Below are 22,477 nucleotides of genomic sequence, written 5' to 3'. Positions count from 1 at the left end.
TGGTTACTTCATTTTGTTTCCTTGGGCTCTGTCTTGTCTCAGCCTTGTTGGATTGTTATAACACATTTCTCTGTTATAACACATTTCTCCTTAAAATTTTAAGCATGTTATAGGAACTATATTGAGTCCACTTTGAGCTGGGAAGTAGGGGAAAGCAGACTTCTGTGTCTATAAGGCTCTTACTCATTTAAAAAAAAAATCAGAACAACCTGTTATTCGTGGCCATCTTTTATGTCTTATAGTGTAAAACTTTGGAAACTAGATTTTATTGAAACTTTTAAAATAAAACAGTTAACTTTGAGAAATTTCTTGTAGGTTCTGTGGCAAACTTTATTTCACATCATTCTGAAAGACATACATTCTTCAATTAACATAGGAATACAATCAGTCTTAAAATTTTTACAGTAAGCTGCATCAAGATGTGAATCTTCTTTTAGCAAATGAAATAGAATGACTGCTCTTCAGGTTTATTTTACTCATGCCCTTGATGTATGTAGATTTTTCTGCTAATAGGTTTAATCAGTAATCAAGCTGAGAAAACTTTTATTTGAGAGGGCTGTTATAAGCATTGCTTTTTTTTTTTTTCTTTTTCTTTTTTAGCATAGGTAGGTACCGGGGAACTGAACCTGGGTCTCTGGCATGGCAGGCAAGAGCTCCACCACTGCACCACCATTGCCCACCCAGCACTGATTTTTTAACAAATTTTCTTGTGTTAGAGATTTCTGAAAACTGGAAGAAAGTCTTGAATTTTGCATCCAGAGTATTGCACACATGGATAATTTCACATACAATTTTAGGAGGTCGGTGACCCTTCTGTAACATGTCAGTATACTGCTAGAAATCTAAACATTGTGAATATAAGTTGAAAACCCTTTGATATGTTAATAGCTGAGAAATTTTCCTAGCTTTATCTCTGAGAATTCCTGTTCATCCGAAAGTAAAATACCTAGAGGTTCTTCTGTCTAACCCTTTTTTTTAAATGCACCTTCAGAGAATAACATGAAGTTGCAATTAGGCTGTTAGCTACATTTCAGTTATCATCAGTGTATAGAGAAGACTCAGAAAACTTTTGAAATACTAAGGAATATACTCATACAGAAACTTAATTGTGCTAAGTAGCACTCTATGCAACTGATAATATAGGCCTCTCCTTCTGATATGAAAATTCTGTATAAAATGAATTAAATATGATTCTTGCCTCTAGATATGCATTTATAGGAACAGAATCCAAGGGAGGAAATATTTTTGCCTGTAACATAATTTTCTTATGATAATGGTATATTTATATGTGAGTTGCTTCTGACTAACTTCAGTGAGGGAGTCATTATGTTAAAGGCTAAAAAATATTTCTTAAATTGTACCTTTAATGTTTATTTTACTTTGAATTTTATGATTTGTTTAAAATAATCAAGTTGAAAAAAATAATCAGGATGGGTTTTTTTAAGGAACTCAAATATATAAAATTGATAAAAATAGTCTGTTACTGGCATTATTACTTTCTTAAGTGTAATTTTTTTTTATATCACATCAGAAAAACATGGCTATTTTGATGCACATAATTTTGAAGTTGGAAGTTCATGGCATGAACGTTGGCAGGTATATTTTTGGTGTTTAATTATTTTCATATTTTTTTATGCATTCTTAAGAAAAATCTTGAATCACACATTAAATTATTATGAACTAATATCACCACAGAATTTACTTTGCAATTTTCCTTTGTTAACAGATTGTTAATAGGAACCCATATTGCACCCTCAGCTTAAAGAAAGCATCGGTAAATCACCTCACAGATTAATTATTCCATAAATAATCTTAAAATGTTTTTTATTTAACTTTAATAAAGAAATACTGAGTTAGAGGAAATAAATCTTTATTAAAAAGCAAAAATTAAAACATCTTTTATTTTGCTTTCTTATTATAAATAAGACCCTTTCCAAAAGAACATAAAAACTTTTAATATGAGACTATTGTTTATTCAGTATCGTGGTTGTCTAATATTAGGAACGTCATTAGTTAATCAGATCCTTATATTGTTTGCCAAATCAAGTCTCCATTGTTTTTATTGCAGTGTAATTTGAAGATCCTGTTTTGTACAAATACATTATAGTAAATGAAAAAAGGACATGAATTGTTCATTTTGCAATATTGAGTTCTCTTGAATTAGCTTGTTCTAAAAGTTATATAGCAAATACTAATTTTAGTTTGGTTTCATTTGCGAGTCAGACATTAGGTCAGCTTTTAATGATGCTGCTATGACTACGTAAATGAATTTTCAACCTGAATATTATTGTCCCTTGATAAAGGGAAATATTTTAGCAGAGTAGAGTGCAAGTCAACCAGATGGATGGGTAATGGAAAGTAGCATTGCAATTATCTTCAGTAATTAAAGTTATTTATAATACATCTAGTCTAAGGTTTCATTCAGTCTTCATAATTATAATGAAATTTTATTAGGTGCTGTAAAAATGGTCACATTATTTTATTGTATCAACTGATTGGTCTAAAATGTGTTATCAAGGTATGTGAGTCTCTTTAGGCAAGAAGAATTTTGCCAGACAAAAAAGCATGGAATCCCTGAAAGCTAGTGATTTATAGCACAAAACTCTTAGAGTAATTTTATCTCATCAGAAAGATCTCACCTTTATAAGTTGAAGCAATACTGTTGGTTACCTGTTTCATTGCACAGAATTTTAAACAAATTTGACTGACATAGGTAACTTTTCAGCAATATAAGTATTATTTCAATGCATTGCCTGGTGATACACACAGATAATACATATTGCTTTCTGATGCCACATTTGATTTCAGGCTTTGATCATCGTGATCCTTCTAATCTTTGCCCTTCATTACTGTATTAGTTAAAATGTTACCATTAGTTGCTGTAACAAATAAAGGCAACAATTTTGATGGAGTAAAATAACAAAAGGCAGTTTCTTAACCCACTTAATTTTATATCTAAGCTCCTAATTGACAGGCAGTTCTTGTGCATTCACTGATGCAGCTTTAACAGTCCTTCCATCTGGTGACTACCCTTTCCTAGGAGTGCTTAGGTGAAAGCAAGTAGTCCACATTATTTCACCTTACATTATTTTGATGATGCTGGAAATACTGGGAAATTTCTCTGGGCAGATACATTTCTCAGCAACTCAGTTTCATGGAAGAGGAACACAAACTTTTTTAATGGGGAACTAGTCAACTCTAATACTATATATATCAATATTTTTTACCCTCATGACATCTGAAAAATGCAATTGATTCTCATTATTTGCTCATTCTGGATTTGCAAATTCGCCTAGTGGGTAAAATTTATTTGTAACTCCAAAATCAAAACTTGGTGAATACTTTTGTGATCATTTGCTGACATGTCTAGAGGTGAAAAATGTGAGTCTTATTGACCTGTGTGTTCCCAGCTAAGATTGAACAAGGCGATGTTCTGCCTTCTTGTTTGATCTCTCATACTGTAAACATGTCTTCTTTGTGTTGTTTAGTGCCACATTTTTCACATTTTCATGCTTTTTCTTGGAAGTGTTTTCACTGTTTAAAATGGTATGCAAGCATAGTGCTGAAGTGCTATCTGGTTTCCTAACAACAAAGAAAACTGTGATGTGCCTTAGGAAGAAAATATGTAAAAGATAAACTTCATTCAGGCATGAATTTTAGTGCCGTTGGTAATGAGTTCAATGTTAATGAATCAGTGGTGCATATTAAATAAAATATTTTTAAACAGAAACACACATAAACAAGGTCATGTCTTGATCAGTTGATGAAAAATTTGTGACCAGATGCTTACAGGAACCTAACCCTTAAATTCCGCTAGGAGCCATGGTTCATTAGTCACTAATTCAAAGTTGGTGATGACTTTATAGAACATCATGCAATGAGAATCTACTGTAGTTCTTTATATTCAGCATGATTTTGTTTCCATAAGCATTTGAAGTTTAGGGAATGCTGAGTGGTTTATAAGTGCTTTATAAGATAACTTGCACTGTGCATCAGGAGTATTTTTGTTTCTAATTTATAATTTAAATGGCAAATGATTACCAGATTTTTTTGTTTACCTCCAGATATTAATTTTCTTGTTCGGATATAAATTAAGTCATTTTGGAGGGCTTATCACTTAATTTTTGAAACAGAAGGCTGAAATTATATTTCCTTCAACTTTTCTGCTTATTTGTGTCAGTCATGTTTTGAGGACTGCAGAACTCCACTTTTCATTTAAAATTTCCTTCTTTTAGACAAGGTTCCGTGGGAAATAAATTTCTGCAGTATAATATGTAGGAAACTCTGTATATTGATTATATAAAACAAGGTTCCATGGGGAATAAATTTCAGCAATGTAATATATAGGAAACTCTGTATATTGATTCTATACAATAAGGTATTTTGTATAGTCCAGAGATCATTGAATAGATGACATTAACATGAAAATAGTTGATAGGTGCTGCCTGTGATTTAGGTTGAATTTCATGTGTTCATGCCCCAGTTGCTCACTCATGGCACTTTTTTTTTAAAGGAAAGGTATTTATTATTTACACCACTGAAATAGTCCTGAAACAACAATATACACCATGTTTATCTGGAAAGATTACCTTCTTTTCAAACACAAGAACTATATAAAGCAATACTGTAAACATAAACAGTGATCACATCACATATATATAGCACAGGCTAAAGAACTGCAGATATATTTTTTTAATCTCATGACTAGATATTTTCACTGAAACAATGTTTGCGCATAGACGGGATATAGCTGGAACAGAAGAACTTTTGTTCAGGCTTTTTAGAAATGAATCCGTTACATGTTACATTGAAATATTTAGTGCTTTTATCTCCTTTTGTGAGTGGGGTTTTAGGCAGAAATGCTTCTGTTTAGCCACCAAAAAGACACACACTCTTGGTCTTTAGTTGTATTCTTTAGTCTTATGGTTTCTATTTCCCATACTATATCTGTACAACAGCTGACATTTTCCAGTTTTATTCAAAGAACACTGACACACATACAGATCAAATTGCGATAGCTCAGAATTCAGAGATCTAGATAATAAAGAGGAGAAATTGTGTATATGACAGAGGGTTAAAAAATTAGTGGTAATTTTAAGCATACCAAACTAGTTTCCCTACTCAAAAACTTCTTTTTTTCTTTTGGTTTTAAAGGGAAAAACACTAGTTTCAAGATGGGTTTGGTCTTAGACTTAGTGAGACAAAAACACAATGAGACAAAATATAAGATAAAAATTGTTTCCTAAGTCACAAAATGACAGTGAGTATGCATTTTTTTCCTTTTTTTTTTTTTTTGTGGGAAAAAAACCTCAGTAATCAATATTGGAGAAAATACTTTTCAAGAATAACAGTATTATATACTCAGAGGGAAAAATAGATTTTTTTTTAGCATATTGCTATGATCTTCAAAAAATATAAAATTAAACTTACAAAAAACTGAAAGTCCAAGTATAAGCAGTGTGGCATTTGCTTCAGTATCTGTCACTATTATAATGATTTCTATCATAAAAGCAAGAAATTCATGGACCTCAAGTATCTTCAGTAACTACCAGTATAATTTACAACTACTGTCCTTGCTTCTTTGAGAGATACCTGTCTCAATATTTGTGATTTAGCTCTAAGAAGTCATCTAATTTGGTTATTTCCTTGAAGTACTGAGTTAATTTTAAAAGTTCTTTGTCTTTAATCTCAATTTAGATGAGCTTTTGTAGAAGGCCTTTTCTTTAGTCCATTCTGTGGATTCATTAGAAAATTTATTATTATGTTATCAAATATAATGGTGTTTTTTTGCTGTAAAACTCTGAAAACTTTCCCCATGTAACACCAAGAGGTTTTATATCTATTAATCCTTTCCTTGAAATATACACTATTATAGCAGTGCTGTGCTACATGAAGGTAATCTTATAGCTTGCCTTTGTGTTTACTCCCAGTTCTTTCATTTCAGCTTCAATCCACTTCATATTTATTGCAGACCAAATAACAGTGTTGTAATCCTCATATGCAGATGTTAGGAATTCATAAAGATATAACCACATTAATTCTACCCCAATCTCTGCACAGGACCTATGATCAAATAATATATAATCATTCTCTAATAACGAGCTTTTTCCCTTCCCTGGGAGGACTCAAAATTTCCACTTTGTACTTTTTAATTCTGCGAGAAATTTTTAGGAAATTTTCTATTTCACCTACTTCATCTTCAATATCAAAGTCGTTGACATCATCATCGTTGTCAGGTGGTGGACCTAAGACATCTTCCAGTCTCTCCTCAAGTGGTACCATCATCATGATTTTAATATTTGGTTTCAGTTTGAGAACTCCAAGCTTAATGTAATTTTCTGCAGGTTTGCCTTTGACTTAGGGTCCAAGTAACTTTTGGCATTCTAGTAGCACTCCTGTAAGGGTCTTGAATAACTGTTAAAGATCTAGCACAGGATCTGAAAGTGTAGTCACTGACTATTCCTGTCCACCTCATTTTATAATGAGAGGAAGAGCCATTCTTTAACATCTGATGTCAATGAACTTTCAGTCAGGAAAATTGGAGTGTGGCAGAATTGGTCGCAGTGGATGCAGGATCTGGCCACAGCAGTCATGCCAGTTTTTAAAGTGTCAAATTATTACATCATCATCATAATATAGTATTCTTATTAAAAATATATTTGATTATATTTTGAAAGAGAAAATATCTGGATTTTTCCTTTGTGGGTTTTACCTATTAATGTCTTCTAGAATACAGGTGTCCAACAGATACAATTTGGGTAATGCTGAATAAATTTGATCCAACAGCTTGAAAGGATGGTAGCTTTCATCTTTTTCATTGGTATGTTTATACCTATGCCATTATTCCTGTTTAATTATTGTAATTTCATTATAATTCTTGTTCTGCTTGGGTAAGCCCTTCATTACTGTCTTTTCTCAGAAGAGAGAAATTCTTCTGTATTATATATATATAACCATTATATATATAACCATATAACCAAGAGAGTATTCTTAGTTATACTTGTTCCTTTTTGCATTAAATGAATTTAAGGGTGAGCTTGTCAAGTGCCAAAAATTCGGTGAGGATTTTGATTGCAGTTAAATTTATAGGTAAAATATGGCAATTCTCTCCAAGTTATTAATATTGTATCTTTCCATCCAAGAAAATTGTTTCTCTGCTGTTTCTTTTCTTTTTAAAAAATAAGTAGAGCAGTTTTAGGTTTGCAAGAAATTATGCAGAAAGTTCAAAGTTCCTTTATCTACCCTCCCACACAAACACAGTTTTTCCTACACTAAATGTTTTACATTTACCACACATTAGTGTGGTGCCTTTGTTACAATTGATGAAGCAGTATTATAATTATTCTATTAACTCTAGTCCATAGGGGTCACTCTTTATGTTGTGCAGTTCTAATCTGGTAACATATGCAAACTAAAATTAATCATTTTAACTGCTTTAAAGTATATAGTTCAATAATGTTATTTATATTCCTAATGAATGATACTTGGTTGTATGTATATACCACATTTTGCTTATCCATTTATCTGGTGATGAACATTTGAATTGCTTCCACCTCTTGGCAATTGGCCATAATGTCACTATGAACATCAGTGTGCAGAATTCTTTGAATTCTTTCAGATATATACCTAGAAGTGCAATTGCTGGGTCACATGGTAGTTCTTGACTTAATTTTCTGAGGAAGCACCAAACTGTTATCCACAGTAGCTGCCTGTTTCACATTCCCACCAACAATGTACTAGGGTTCCTATTTGTTTACATCCTCACCAACACTTGTTATTCTCCAGTTTCTAAATAGTAGGCATTCTTGTGGGTGTGATATGGTATCTTATTGTGTATTGATTTGCATTCCCTTGATAGCTGATTTTGTTGAGCATCTTTTCATGTGGTTATTGAATTGTTTGAGTGCTTTGCCTATATTTTAATTGGATTGTTTAGCTTTTTGTTGTTGAGTTGTAGCAATTCTTGATAGACTGGATGCTAAACTCTTATGGGGTATATGGTTTCCAGATATTTTCTCCTGTTTCATAGTTTGTCTTTTCACATTCTTGATAATGTCCTTTGATGTATGAAAGTTTTAAATTTTGATGAAGTCCCCTTATCTATTTTTTCTTTTGTTGCTCATGCTTTGGTTTAAAGTCTAAGAAACTACTGCCTAATACACAAGGTCCTGAAGATGCTTCCCTATGTTTTCCTAGTTTTAATTCTTACATATATTTAGCTCTTTGATCCATTTTGAGTTAATTTTTTTATTTGGCATGAGATAGTAGCCTACTTTTCATTCTTTTGCATGTGAATATGCAGTTTTCCTATTACCATTTGATGAAGAGATGATTCTTTCCCCACTGAGTAGGCTTAGCCCCCTGTTAAAAATCAATTGGACATAAATATGAAGGTTCATTTCTGAACTTTCAGTTCTATTTCATTGGACTGTATGTCTACATTTGTGAGTACCATGTGTTTTAATTACTGTAGATTTGTAATTAGTGTTTGTTGTTGTTGTTGTTGTTTGCATCAGCAGGCACCAGGAATTGAACCTGGGTTTCCGGCATGGCACGCAAGAAATCTGCCACTGAGCTACCATCACACTACCCTGTAATTAGTTTTAAAATTGTGAAATATGAGTTCTCCAACTTTCTTTTTCTTTTTCAAGATAGTTTTTGTTATTTGGGGCCCCCTACCCTTACATATGAATTTGATTATTGGCTTTTCCATTTCTGCAAAATAGGCTGTTGGAATTTTGATTGAAATTGTATTAAACCAATAAATTCTTCTGATAGTGTTGACATCCTAGTGATATTAAGTCTTCCAGTCTATGAACATTAGGAGTTTTTCCCCTGTATTAAACCATACTTTCATGGAATAGTTTCATCCTTGACTCTCAACTTACCTAGCTTTGAAATTTGGGACAGTATTTCATTTTTGTAAGATTATTGTGAGAGTTGTAGTAATTTGCACAAAAAGTGGTGTATCATCATAATACTAGCTGCTGTTATTATGGTGTGTTAGTTAGATTCAGTTGTCAGCTTGGCCAGGTGAGCATACCTAGTCTTGCAGTATGAGCATACCAGGTAAGCATACCATTGCTGCCGACATAAGCCAATGGTACATGAACCTCATTTGTTGCTAATTACATCTGCAGTTGGCTAGGAAGCGTGTCTGCTGCAATGAGTGACGTTTGACTTAATTGGTGCTTAAATGAGAGAACGCAATGTAGCACAGCCTAAGCAGCTCGGCGTTCCTCATCTCAGCACTTGCAGCTCAGCCCAGGCCTTTGGAGATGGAAAAAGAAGTCACCCTGGGGAAAGTTGTTGGAACCCAGGGGCCTGGAGAGAAGACCAGCAGAGACCATCTTGTGCCTTCCATGTAAGAAAGAACCTCAGTGGAAAGTTAACTGCCTTTCCTCTGAAGACCCAACAAAATAAATTCCCTTTTATTAAAAGCCAATCCGTCTCTGGTGTGTTGCATTCCGGCAGCTAGCAAACTAGAACATATGGTAAGTAGAGAATTACAGGGTTTCCCTAGTACCCTGCTGTACCATATTAGGTGTTCAGTACATTTTTGATAAATGAATGGCTGAACAACTTGAACACAGAATTTGAGTTGATATCTTGTTGAGTTACTTCTTACTAATTATCAGTATTTTATTTTAAAAGCTTAGAAAGCATGTTGTGGTTTTCTTTATAAAAAGAAAAAATGTCTTCTATCTTTAGGCACTTTTAAATCAACTTAGAGCTGTGTTTGATCAAATTATTGAACTTCAGAATGTTCAAGATGCCATATATAGAGCTGCTTTGGAAGAATTACAGAGACGATTACAGTTTGAGGAGAAAAAGAAACAACATGAAATTGAGGTATGGCTTTTATAATATTGGATTTTAAAATTTCAATAATGAACTTCTTGCCACAGTAGTCACAAATATGAACAAGTAAGTTAATTTTCCTGCTAAAAATTTCATAGAAATTGAGACTGTTGTTAAATATCTGCATTTGAATTCCTGGGGAAGTATTTTAAAGATGAAATCGTCATCATCATCATCATCATTTTAATTAATAAAGACAGTAAAATTTATGGTAATCCATGAACATGTTGCCCGTTTTCATTAATAAATATCAAGATGCCAACATCCTTCTGAATTGGCACCTGCACAGAGTGGAACTCCTGTTATCCTTGATATTTGAAGATTATTAAGCAATTTCTTATGCTTCTTATTATAAGAGAATTTCTTATGTTGCTATGATCTGTTTATTTGGGTTTTCATAGTATTATTTTTGACTATGTGTATTTCCTTAAAACTTGGGTTAGAGGATGATATTTAGCTTGGAGTATTCAGTCAATAGGTGCTCAAGTTGTTTCTTCAGTATGTTTTGGAAACAGGAGTAGTGCTTGCTCCGTTGTATTGCTAAGGTGTTTTATTATTCAAAGTGGGTTTTTTTAATTTGTTTTTAAATTCTGAAGTGTCAGTGAGTTTGTATGCATAGACTTAAGATTCAGGCCTAACTCTATAACTCTATAACTTTATGCTGTTGAATGACTTAACTTCTCTAAGACATGGTTTCCTTATTTGTAAAATCGATGGGCTAATAAATAATACCTCTTAGAGTTATTCATTTATGTTTGCTAATTTATGCCAATTAGTTATCATTTAGTAACTGTTCAGTAAATGGTAGCCACTGCTATCATTTTGAAAAATTTCCATAGGCCCCTGGTAACCTTTCCTTCTGGAGAATTACTAAACTAAATAAAAACTACAAAAATCAATCTTTAGACTCCTAACACTATAAAAATAGGTAACATGGCAGCCAATCACATGGGAATTGATTGTTCTCTCTCCAAACTATTAACTATCAGCAGTGGAGTGAAAAAGATTTACATAATAATTTCAGGTTTATTCAGTATATTTTATTCAGACACCTTAGGGATACAGAAAGAGATTTAAAGCTGAAACTATTTCTGAGAAATTATTTAAATTCAAAAGGCAATGTAATTTTTAAGGTAATCATTTAGACCTAAGGAAGGATTTCGAAATGCTGAGAGTTATGTTGTTATTGAAAGTTGGCTTCTGCTCACTTTTACTTTCAACATTTTGTCTTCTATTTTTCTTCTCATGCTTGCTATTTGGGAGTTTTCAAAGTATCAACTTCTCTTTTGAGCTGTGTCTGTAGTTCTCTTCTTTTTTTCACTTTTCTTTTCAAAACCCCTATATGTATAACGTTTTCAATTCAAATTTATGATTAAATGGCTATTGCTTCTTTGATTTTTATACATATTTTATATTGAAAATCTTGGTTTATAACATTAACATACTTATTGCCATTCCAATAAACACGTACACACAACTGCCTCAGAATAAGAATCCTGATACTACCCACACCAATAGAGTTACTGAAAAAGAATTTTATACGTTTTTGCAATTCTTTTTTTTTTCTTGTTTCATAAGAGTTTATTCTATGTGCAGTTAAATTCCATTTGGTTATGTCCCTTAAAATAATTACCCCCTTTTGGCTGTGCAACCAACTCAACACACAGATTAATTGACTTCATTTTTGCTTTCAGTTTTTTAGGGATTGCTTTTATTTGTAAAAACGAAATTGAATTTAATTTTGTAAAATATTTACTTGGTTCCAAAGTCAAATTTACAAAACAAGGCATTTAGAAAAGTCCAGTTTCTTGTTACTTTCCATCCTATACCAGTCTCTCTCATAAACATGGGTACAAAAATCCTAAACAAAATATTAGCCAACTGTGATGTATCAAAAGAATATTAAAGGAGGTGCAAGTATAGTTCAGTGGTATAATTCTCACCTGCCATGTGGGAGACCTGGGTTCGATTCCCAGCCCATGCACTTCCCCCCTAAAAAAATTTTTAAAAAATTAACAAGTGATGCTGCAGTAATGGGATAGTCACATGGAAAAAAGAATGAAATGTGACCCCCACTATAAAAGATACAAAAAAATAAAAGAATATTACGTTACAAATGGTTTTGCTTATTCCAAGAGTGCAAGGCTGTTTTACCATTCTAATAAAAGCATTGTAATTCCCCACATTTACAAACTAGGGAGAAAAATGATGACCATATTAAGATGGAGAAAAACATGTAATACCAAGTGAACAAGGAATAGAAGGAAACTCCCTTAACTTAAAAAGATTTGCAACCAAAAATCTTCAGAAACACACAATACACTGAACATTAAAGTATTTTTGAATATATCTGCCGGAGATTAGGAAAGAGATGAAGGCTATTTGCTATCACTACTTATGTATTCAATATTGTATTTGTGGTCCTAGGTAATGTTTAAAACGAAGGAAAACAAATGCAAAGTAAAAGGATTAGAAAGAAAGATATTTAACTGTCAATTCTTTTCAAAAGTGTTGGAGCTGGGATATACGGAATCCAAAATAATCTTCAAGTAAATTATTAGAATTAATAAGTAAATTTATCAAGGAAACAAGATCAATATACAAAAATCAGTTGTATTATTTAAATCAGCAACAAGCGAGATGAAATTTTAAAAGGAATACCATTTACAAGAGTATTAAAATATAACAAAATATATGCAAGTCCTGTCTACATAAAGCAGTAAAATAGAGCGTGGCAACCAAATGCCCACAGGCCACATTTAGCTGCCTATTTTTGTACATAAAGTATTGGAGCACAGCTATATCCATTCATTTACATATTGTGTTTGGTTTCTTTTGAGCTACAGAGGCAGTGTTAAGTAGCTGCGACAAAGACCATATGGTCCACATACACTGAGATATACACTATCTGACTCTTTACAGAAATTGTTTGCTGATTCCTGCTCAAAAGCATCACTGAAAAATGTTAAAGGGAACCTAAATAGAGGAATATATCATGTTTATGAATAGGAGAATTGGCATATGATTTCACTGCAATCCCAATTCCAATACCTCCAGGTTTTTTGTTTTTGTGTTTTGATAGAAATTGATAAGATAGTTCTATAGTTTATGTGGAAATACATAGCACCCCTATAATACCCAAAAAAAATATTGAACAGGATTTACATTTATATTGCCACGTATCAAGACTTATAATTAATTTTATAATTAAAAGAGTTTGGCAGAATTCTCACCTGCCATGCCAGAGACCTGGGTTCGATTACTGGTGGCTGCCCATGCAAAAACAAAAAGTATGGTATTGGCCTAAGGAAAACAAATTAATAGAACAGAATATTGTCCAGAAATAGATACACACATTTAGGGGCAGTTTATGACGGTAATGGCACTGAAAACATTGGAGAATGGATAATATTTTCAGTATATGATATTAGCCATCTGTATCTTGATCCTCCTTCACACATACAAACAAAAGACAATTTGTGGTAGATGGTACATTAAAATGTGAAAGGTAAAACTACTAAAGCTTTTACAAAGTAACCTAAAGAATATCTTCACAACCTTGAGGTAAGGAGACTTTTCTTAAATTGGACATAAAGAGCGTTAACTATGAAAGAAATTAAAGATGGTTAATCATTATGCTGCAATTAGTAATGCCCATTTATCAGAGACACTCTTAATAATGTGAAAAAGCAAGCCATAACGTGAGAGAACATACTTATATACATGTAAGTATATATGTATATAAAAGTGTGTAAAATGTATAAAAAAGTGCCCACAAATCAATAATATAACCCTATTGAAAATGTGGGCAAAAACAGTTCACGAAAGGGGATATCTAGAAAGATTTAAATTTGTAAAATTTATGAAAATCATGAAATTTATGTGAAGATGCTCACCTGCATTAGTTATAAAAATAGAAAACCCCAGTGGTAATACATTACACCACCAACAGAATGGCTTACATTTTAAAGATAGACAATACCGGATGTTGGTGAGGATATGCAAAAATGAGAATTGTCATACATTACTGTTAGAAGTATGACTTGGTATCCAGCCTTATGTTGGAATACTGTTTGGCAGGTAGCTTATTGAATTAAAGAATTTTCTGACCCAACATTTCCATCCTAGGTGTGTATATATATATATATATAACAGAAATGCATTCTTAGGTACACAAAGAATAGTCATGGCAGCATTATTCGTAGTTTTGGTACCTCTGGGAAAGAAAGAGGATAGCAATTGAAAGAGGTTGTGAGAGTGTCATCTATTCTGCTAATAATATTCTATTTCTTGAACTAGATGATGGTTACCTGATTGTATTCATTTTAGGTTAATTTTATCATAGAGTTCACTTATGATGTGAGTACTTTTCGTATTTGTCATACTACAATAAAATAGCATATTTGAAAAAACTTCATTAAAACTATCAGAGATAAAATTTGATAGGAGAAATTATTGTGATTTCTTCATTGTTTATAGCCAAGCATCAGAAGTCATTCTTGAAAGCTGATAAATCAAATAATCGATGTATAAATATAATAAAAGTTGTAAACATGAAAATAATGACTTCTGAAATTGAGTGGCAAAAAGAAGGAGGACACTAATCATTATTGCTCAAGTTATGATATTCTTTTTTTTTTTTTGTATGCTATATCGTGGAGGTCACATTTCATTCTTTTTCCAAGTGACTATCCCATTATTCCAGTACCATTTTTTGAATTTTTTTTTTGTTTTTGAAAGTGTATGGCCAGGAATTGAGTCTGGGTCTCCCTCATGGCAGGTGAAAATTCTACCACTGAACTACCCTTGCACCCCCAAGTTAGCGTGTTCTTACAATCCAAAGAATATAAAAGTGATGTTTTACTAAAATATAGTTATAAAGATAACCACTAGAACAAAAGTACAAGCATTTCAAATTATCCAGAAGAAACCTATCCACATGGTAAAAGATTATTAAAGTAAACTAGAAAGCATAACTTAAATATGATGAAAATAAATCTATATACCTATAGAAAATGGATGATTTATTATAGATTTTGAAAATTGACCCCAGAAGAGAAAGCAACTCCAAGACAGAACACCTTCTCAAGAAGTTCCTAAAGAGCTCTGCCACCTAAAAAGTGTCATGTCAGTTTTACCAATATATGTCATATCAATAAAGGTAACTAGCTTAATCCTCCCTCAAAAAATATAATGCTTATATGGTTCCCTTTCGTAAATGGGCTAGACTAATGGTGACTTGTGCAAGGGCTGAAAGGATCATTGTCTAGGCTTATCTGCCAGTTGGTATGTTCTGTTCATAGAAGAGATACACTGAAAACAGAGTAACAGAATTTGTAAAGAAAAGAATGGACAAGGCTTATTAAGCAAATGCAGTTCAAAAGAAAGGTGGAGGTTCAGGGCAAAGAGCAGTAAACTAGACAAAAAGTATACCTTGTAATGATAAAAAGTGCAAGTCACAAGGAAGGTAAAGAAACAATTATGATTCTGTAAATACCAAATAATATGCTATGAATAGTCATTAAAAAAAAAGGCAATGGAAAATAGAAGGAGAAATGGATTGAAGCATATTAATTATTAGAAATATAATTTAGTTTCTCTCAGACTATGAAAGATCAAATGCACTTAAGTAAGACATGTTATATCAAACTTTCTACCTTAAAAGCAGGGAATATGCCCTTTCAGGTACTTACAATCATTTAAAATAACTGACCATATATGAGGCCTTAAAGAAAATCGCAGTGTATTACTTACAACATTTAGATATAGTGTAGAAACATTCTGTGATACAATGAAATAAATTTACAAATTACTATCAAAAATAGACATCTAAGGCAAAAATTAATGATTTAGAAGAAAGGAAGAAAGGTAATAAAATCAAAGCTGGTTTTTTGTGGGGGGAGGGGGAGGATTGCGGGTAGAATAAAAGAAGCTATTAACTAATAGGTAGTGGGAAGAAAAAGCAAAAATGCACAAAGGAAGTGAGAAAACATCTTACATTATTTTGCTCAGCTTTATGGAAATAAATCTATATACCTAAAAGAAATGGGTGATTTTTTTGTATTTTCCAAAATTGTCCCCAGAAGAGAAATCAGATCCTAAACAAAACAACTTCTAAAGAAGTAAAGTTGCTAAAGAGCTCTGTCGTCTAAAAGATAGCAGGTTAGGTCAGACAGTTTTACCAAGAAATTCAACCAGCCTTTAAGCAATGAATAACTAGTTGCTCTATAAACTATTCCAGAGTCATAGAGGGGAAAAAAAAGTTTCCAAATTCTGTTTATGAGGCATCATGAAATTGATGCCTAGACTCAAAAAAGAGAACATATCTGTAAATATTGATAGATCTTACATAAAATATTAGTGCAAAAAATCCAGCAAAGTATTAAAAGAATAATTCACCAAGATTAGGATTTTTTTCAGGAATTCAAGGGTTCAGGAAATCTAGTAATGTAACTTACAATGTTAATTAATCAAAGAAAGAAAATCCTGTGCTAGTTCTTATATATACTGAAAAAGCATTTGGTCAAATTCACCAATGATTGAAAACAAAGAAAAAAATAAATAGATGAATATACTTCCAATACAAAAATATATCATGCTTAGTGGGAAATAGTAAAAAACGGTCTCATTAAAGTCAAAAATTAAAGCAAGGTCGGGCAGCATTGGCTCAGGCAGAGTTCTTGCCTGACATACTAGAGACCCGGGTTAGGTTCCCAGAGCCTGCCCGTGACAAAAAAAAAAAGAATTAAAGGAAGGTTTTTTAAGGGGTGCTTGAAACCGTGGGGTTTCATGTCTTATGTATACTATTTATGTGTAAACTGTATACAAAATGACAAAAGGTAAAAGGCTGTTTATTATAACGTAATTACAAAAGACTGGTTAGCTTGTGATGAATTAAATTATTGCACCTTATATAGTGTAATACAATAATTAGTTACTTAAAAGAATAAGGCAGTTCTGTGTTGGAGAACAATTTGGCATCAACACAAAATTATCATGTGAAGTTTTTAACAGTACAGAAGGGTGTAAAAGCATCCATCTTCCTGCTCCTAACATGTTTAATTTTCAGTCCCACTCTAATAACAGTTTTTTTGTTGAGATTTTAATTAAAATTTGGAACTTTGATTCTTTAGGGCCAGTGGGGAGTGACAGCAGCAGAGGAAGATGAAGAGAAGAAGAGGATTCAAGAATTTCGAGAATCTATACCAAAAATGTGTTCACAGTTGCGAATATTAACACATTTCTACCAGGTGCATATTAGATTAACAGAATGTCTATCAAAGTCACATTTGTCATTTTCTGTAATTGACAGTAACTTTCAAAATGATTAAAAATGAATCATTTCAATAAATTTCACACTTAGGATGTGAATAGCACCCACAGTGGTTCTCATTGGAGAATCGCCTGGGAAGCCTGCGACCCTTCCCCAGAGATTCTTCAGTGTAGACTGGCAATCAGGTGTTCTGAAAGGCTCTAGGCAGTGCTCATAGGTACCCAGCGATGAGAACCATTGACCTAGCAACTGTTCTAATTTTTATTCTAGACTCAACTCCCTCCTCTGATGTTGGTGGGTGGAATGGCTTTAGGAGAACCTTTACACATATTTGAAACCCTTCAGATTTCATTTATCTTCTTGAGATGAGACAGAACTGCACTGCAGATACACCAGATGAAGGTCTGAAGGGACTACTATTCAGGATCACAAGTGGGGATGAGTTTCTAGTTTCAGGGATCCAATAGCCTATTGACATTTCTGAAAAGCTGGAAAATAAAAAATCTATTGGTTTTAGCACAGGATCAGCAGAACTAAAGTTGCCTAGAAGAGAGAAGCTAACCTATACAGAACACCTGCTCTGCTTTGTATTTCCATTTCTAGCTCTGGTTTCTGATTTTATCTGCTTCTCAACATGATTTTAGTGATGGAAATATAAGTGAAAAGATATATTAAGAGTTTTTCCCTTCAGTTGCTGATGACTAATGAGAAAGACAAATCACGCATTGACTCTGAAGTCCTTTAAAAGAAATTGTGGGTGTATATGTGCTGGTTATATTCATAAGATTAAAAATTTTAAATGAAATGCCCCTCACCTTGTTCCATGGCATCTAGTTTGCTTTCCTGGGGTCTACAGACTTTTTAATGTTATACTTTTCTTCAGTATAACTCAGGGATATTTTTTCTTTTTAAAAGTGGTCTTGTTCTGTTCATTTCTCGGACCATGTACCTCCACCCCCCAAAAAAAACATGTTCTTGTTCTGACTTTGGCCTATTTGGGTTTTTGTTGAAAACATGTTTCGTAAGTGGTGGTAATGTTCAATGTTAAATTATCTCTTATTACATAGATGTTTTAATATGAAGTACCTTTATAACCCCATGTTGTATATATGGTGTATGTTTATATTTCTTTAAAACGGATACCTAATGGTGAGTTCCATGCTCTTAATTAAAATAAGATGTACAGCTGCAAAGGAGTGATAATTTTAAAATTTTGTCCATATGCTTCATTACTGAAAAAGACAGTGTTCTTGCTTATGGTTATACGTTTCTCTGATGCAGTTAATACATTTTCTAAAAAGTAATCTTAATCAGTATCATCCCAGTTTTTTCAGCCTTAAATCTTAATCTTAGTAAATCATTATCATAGAAATTTATTTTCTGTTCTCCTTGTAGAGGTGCTTGAAACAGTGGTGTATTTACAGTATTTGTCATGTATTGCTTAAGAGCAAACAACCAGAGTCCCAACCCTGTGGAAAAGAAATGTTATTCAGATGTACTTGTAAAGAGTTTCACATATTATATTATTTTTCAAATTCATCATTCAGCAGGAAGCCAGTGTTTAGTAATATAATTCTTTAGTAACAAAATATTTTTCTTCTCCTGTGTCCAAAAACAGTGATATTCACATACATATACATATTATTCATTTGCTTAAAAGTAAAATTATTTCACATGTATGAGCCTACACATATACTGACTATCCAGGTAATCCTCCCAAATCTGTTGGTATGCTCTGGCATTCATTTTTATGACCAGAAACAAGGAGAAGGAAATATGACAGCTCTTAGGGAGTTTGAAAAGGATTTATAAGGATATGATACTTCAGTAACTTATTTCCCTGCAGATGAGAAATCTTCCAAAGCATCTAGAAAATAAGGAGACCAACAGCAGTTACCTTGTATAAATAAATGTCTGTTAGCAATGAAACAAAGCTGTGTATTTTGACCCTAGATAGAAGGATTCAGTAATTTTGTCTTATAAAAATTTGAATAAAATGTCATATTACATTATTTTTATAAAGGCCTCTTGAAAATGAGATGATACAGTAATACTTTCTCCCCATCCCCTTTAAGAAGGCTAAACTTTAGCCTTATTTTCACAAAGTCATTGGAAGCTTAAAGTAATGGTTTAGAATATGTATACATTTTTTTTAGGTTCTAAATTTGTTTTTTAATCATGGCTTTATAATTAAACACTCTTTCAAAAGGCATGTAAGATAAAAATGTAACACTGGGTTTATAGTCAAAATAAAAAAGCATAGTATGTTTTAGCATTAGTTACTTTGCTGTTTTGGCTATTCTTATAGAACTTAAGAGCAAAAAGGGGAAAAAACTCTTGATTAATTGCTTTTAAATAAAATTTATTCATTGCTAATTTTTATTTGTAAAAATGAGTTTCTCCTACTAATAGAGGCTTCAATTGGTTTAGTAAACTCCTGGGTTATGAAATATTGTTCATTAATTAGTGTGCCTGCCATAGTGGATATTGATGAAATACTGGTTTATTTGAAAGGAAAAATAACGACAAAGGGGATTAAAATTGGGAGGATACATTTGTGTACAGCTTATTTTCTGATACTAATATTTTATTCGTTATGTTTCTTTTTAGGGCATTGTGCAACAATTTTTGGTGTTACTGACAACTAGCTCAGATGAAAGTCTACGGTTTCTTAGCTTTAGATTGGACTTTAATGAACATTATAAAGCCAGAGAGCCAAGACTCCGAGTGTCTCTGGGCACTAGAGGACGAAGAAGTTCCTACATATGAAGCATTTTATATAACTACAAAGAACTACAAATGATATTAATTGCATTATTAGACATAAAAATTTACATTTAAATTCTAAAGCCAAATGGCATGCTGTGCAGTGACTACCATTTCTGCCCACAAATACTTCAGGTGTTTTGATGTTGAGGTGTTATGGTAGAATTAAAGGTCATGCTTTTTATACATTGGAGTTGAATATATTTGTAATATCCCTGAATTAAATAAGTTGGTTTGCACTATTCAAATGTATTGTTTAAAGTCTTCATATTTAAAAGATACCACACTTTTTTGAGGCTTCTTAAACTCTCCATGATATCATTTATATTTGTCACTTTTTAAACAATCAGTTTCTTTTTGAGGAAATTAGGGTGATGGGGTATTCATTAGGTAAGACATTAATGACATTACTATTTTTTAAACATTCTCTTTAGAGGCCTTTTTTGTTAATATAATCAAATTAAATTGAAATATAATATCCCTACTAAGAAACTACAGAGTATTTTATTTTGCTTTTCTTGTTTGTTGTAAAGTATTAACCTCTGTGAGAACCTTTGAGTCTTGATGCATTATCTTTACATGTTAATTCTTTTTTCATTTCTTTCAAAAGTTTACATTTTGTATTTAATTTACTATTTCAGATAAGTTCTAAAATAGAAGTGATGTGGAACATAAACATCCTTAAATGGTGAAACCCATATTTCTTGAAACTGTCAGCTGTAGTAATGTGTAAATATCAATGACTAGAAAACTTAATGAGGTATTTTATTTTCAAAATTCTGATAAGCATTGAAAAGAAGTTGACTTAGATAATGGAGATTTCCTTTTTCCTTGCCTATTTTTTCATTGTAAATATTTGTATACTTCTGACCAGATATTGGGGGATACTGTTTTTTTGTAAAAATGTCATATCAAGTCATATAAATCAGACTTTATTATGTTCTATAAGTCAAAACTTAGAAAATTAAAAGTAATTATCTTTCAAGTGTATCAGTTATTTCTTGAGTGGTCTATGAAGAAATATGGTTCACTTGCCAGATTTCGGGGATTGGAGCGTTGGGGTTTAATTTAATATACTACAGCATTTGAATTATTTAATAATCAGTGAAACTAGAAACTCAGATTTGTGTGCAGTTTTAAATGTAGTACCAAAGGGAGTACCACCACTCAGATTTTCATGACCTAAAATCTATACCTGGTTTCTTTTAGATGTAGAGTCCCTTTAAAATAAAAGGGGAAATAAGGATTCTTAGCTATGCAAAGTGATTCCACAGTGAAAGTTGGGATTCTTTAGGATAATCATTGCTATTTTTCAGGGTTGTCATAAAGATTAGAGGTATTGTACGTATAGGGTCTGGCTCATAGTAGCATTTAATAAATGGTGCCTAGCTTTTCTGCAGTTGAGGATGCCTTTTCTACCCAGGAAGTTTTAGTTATTGTGGCTGAAGGTAAAAGTTATCTTCCCATTGGATTTGTAGTTTTATTATTACTCCTTTGTGTCCTATTGAATTCATGGCTGTTTAGCTCAACCGAAGAGGGGAATATACTTGCCTTTGCTTTTTTTCCAACCTTGTCACTAACAGAACTCATGACATCATTGATTCCCAAGTCCATATGAAAAAGTTGTCCTGCAGACTTAAAAAAAAAAAAAAAAGAGCACAGCAAAACTTGAGAAGCCCCATTTATTAGGAAAAGAACACTTTTAGCAAGTAACAATCCTCATAATCAAATTGAGTCACAAGGTACAAGTTATAAATGGATACAGGTTAATATTACCAGACACTAACTATGTGCCGCTACCATTGTGTTTAATATCTGCAGGTATTAAGTCAATTGGGATCTAAGGTAAACCCTGAGCATGTTAGTTACAAAAGCCTCTCCTATTTTTTGTACCTTAAAAATGAGAAGTGAATGGTTGGCCCTATGTTAGTGTTTTATGTATTTAAATAGATATGGGGTGGGCACTACATAGAAATTTAGGGTTCAGTAACAGCATAAATTATAAAAATGATCAAATGAATGCAATTAACTATGAAAGGTAAAGTTTTTCTGGAATTGGTGAAGTTAGAGCTAGGTTGTAAGGGTGTTGAAATTTGACTTGGTAGAAAGAAGCGTTGTCGGATCAAGTCATTTCACAGAAGTCAATTCTTACAGCTTTTTTTTTTGCCATTTATCAGAACTGTCACTGCCTTGAGCTAGTAATTTATCCTAATGATCCTCAGTTTTAACAGCATAAGACTTTCTCAGGACCTTTTGAGTGGATTGAATATAAACAACGTTTTCATCTCCTACTATGGTTGTTAGACTATTTGGATTTTCTAGTTATAAGTTAATTTTTAATTTCCTAGAAGATAATACATTTTCATTGAGGTTTTAAAATTTGTTGGCATTTTAAATGTTATTGTGATTTTATAAATACTCATGTTTGAGTTATGATCCTTTTATTCCTAAGGTCATATATTTTTTTCATCTCTCTTTTTTTTTTACAGGTCATATTTACCAAAATTTGTTTATAATTTAAATATTGTCAGGAATGATCTCATCTTGGTTTTATTTATCATTCATCTATATATGGTT

The 22,477-nt window shown here is 32.4% G+C and overlaps 1 protein-coding gene and 1 pseudogene across 4 annotated transcripts in view; one reads left to right on the top strand and one right to left on the bottom strand.

Annotated features, from left to right (window-relative positions):
* Window positions 1-21,329, top strand: part of TUBGCP3 (tubulin gamma complex component 3) — a 149,411-nt gene extending 128,082 nt beyond the window's left edge. For 2 of the 4 annotated variants that reach the window (XM_077158701.1, XM_077158700.1), the window contains exons 20-22: window positions 9,712-9,852; window positions 16,995-17,111; window positions 19,745-21,328. In XM_077158701.1, the coding sequence (XP_077014816.1) occupies window positions 9,712-9,852; window positions 16,995-17,111; window positions 19,745-19,903 (417 nt within the window). In that variant the 3' untranslated portion in view covers window positions 19,904-21,328. Of the gene's footprint in view, window positions 1-1,531; window positions 1,597-9,711; window positions 9,853-16,994; window positions 17,112-19,744 lie in introns of those variants that run through there. The other 2 variants (XM_077158703.1, XM_077158702.1) reach the window with 2 other exon arrangements.
* Window positions 5,565-6,498, bottom strand: LOC143681576 (ubiquitin-like domain-containing CTD phosphatase 1 pseudogene; annotated as a pseudogene).
* Window positions 21,330-22,477: the final 1,148 nt, after the last annotated feature.

This window comes from Tamandua tetradactyla, chromosome 4 (assembly GCF_023851605.1).
Source record: "Tamandua tetradactyla isolate mTamTet1 chromosome 4, mTamTet1.pri, whole genome shotgun sequence".
NCBI classification, from domain to species: domain Eukaryota; kingdom Metazoa; phylum Chordata; class Mammalia; order Pilosa; family Myrmecophagidae; genus Tamandua; species Tamandua tetradactyla.
Note: the sequence above shows the minus strand (reverse complement) of the source record. Positions and strands in the feature narration are given on the sequence as shown.